We start from the raw sequence: 899 nt of genomic DNA, 5'->3' as shown, positions 1-899 counted from the left end.
TGGGGGGTGGGGGGTGGGCGTTGGGGGGAGGAGGATGAGCCCTTACTCTGCAGCCCCTGCCTCGGATACAGAGTTGGCACCTGGGTGGAGCAATGGGAGCCCAGGGCGTGGGAGAGCCTTCTCGGAAGTGAGGGGATTTCTGGTGAGTGGCGTGATTAAACTTGAATTTTCTGTTACTCTGCCTGTAGCAGGGAGACCACAGGGGACTGGCTGGGGGACCTGGGAGCGCAGACCTGTAAAGTAAGTTGCCTCCCGTCCCAGCGCTCCCCCTGCTGGTCCCAGGAAGAGCGACACCTCCCACCTTCAGTGGTCATAGCAACAGCTGTCACCCTGTGCCAGGCTCTGAGCTCTGCATGTGACATGCATTTTTCAATTAAGGCGTGCATTAGTATTTGTGAAATAGGTATGATTAGGCCGTTTTTCAGATAAGGGGGTGGAAAGAAACCGGTGCCACGGTTAAGAACATAAACTCCGGAGCTAGTCGGACTGGGTCTGGTCCTGCCTCTGCCCTTTGTCAGCCTGGTGACTTTAGGCAAGTGATGTCACCTCTCCGAGCCTCCCTTTCTTTCATCTGTAAAAATGAGGCTAATAGCACGGAACTCATAGGGTTGTTAAAACGCCTCAATTAGCTCCCGTTTGGAAATTGCTTGGCACAGTGCTGGGCACAGGCTGGATGGTAGGAAGGTGCTGGCTGAGTCAATGAAGGAGGCTGGGGTTAAATGGCTTGCCCAGGGTCATCGTTGGTGGGACCGGGGTTCGAGGCCAGCCTCGCCGGTTGTCCCCCGCAGGTCCGGAGTATCAGAAGCGCCGGCTGCTGCAGGAGATCCTGGAGAACTCGGAGAGCCTGCTCGAGCCCCCAGAGCGGGGCCCAGGGGCCGCGGGCGCCCCGCCCCGGACGC

General features: G+C 58.3%; 1 protein-coding gene across 1 annotated transcript in view; it reads left to right on the top strand.

The window, feature by feature from the left end:
- Positions 1-899, top strand: part of JPH2 (junctophilin 2) — a 69,758-nt gene that overhangs the window by 65,769 nt on the left and 3,090 nt on the right. The window contains exon 5 of the mRNA XM_077765246.1: positions 789-899. This exon is cut by the window's right edge and continues 245 nt beyond it. Coding sequence (XP_077621372.1) covers positions 789-899 — 111 coding nt within the window. The remainder of the gene's footprint in view (positions 1-788) is intronic.

This window comes from Crocuta crocuta, unplaced genomic scaffold (assembly GCF_008692635.1).
Source record: "Crocuta crocuta isolate KB4526 unplaced genomic scaffold, BGI_CrCroc_1.0 scaffold477, whole genome shotgun sequence".
Classification (NCBI taxonomy): Eukaryota; Metazoa; Chordata; class Mammalia; order Carnivora; family Hyaenidae; genus Crocuta; species Crocuta crocuta.
Note: the sequence above shows the minus strand (reverse complement) of the source record. Positions and strands in the feature narration are given on the sequence as shown.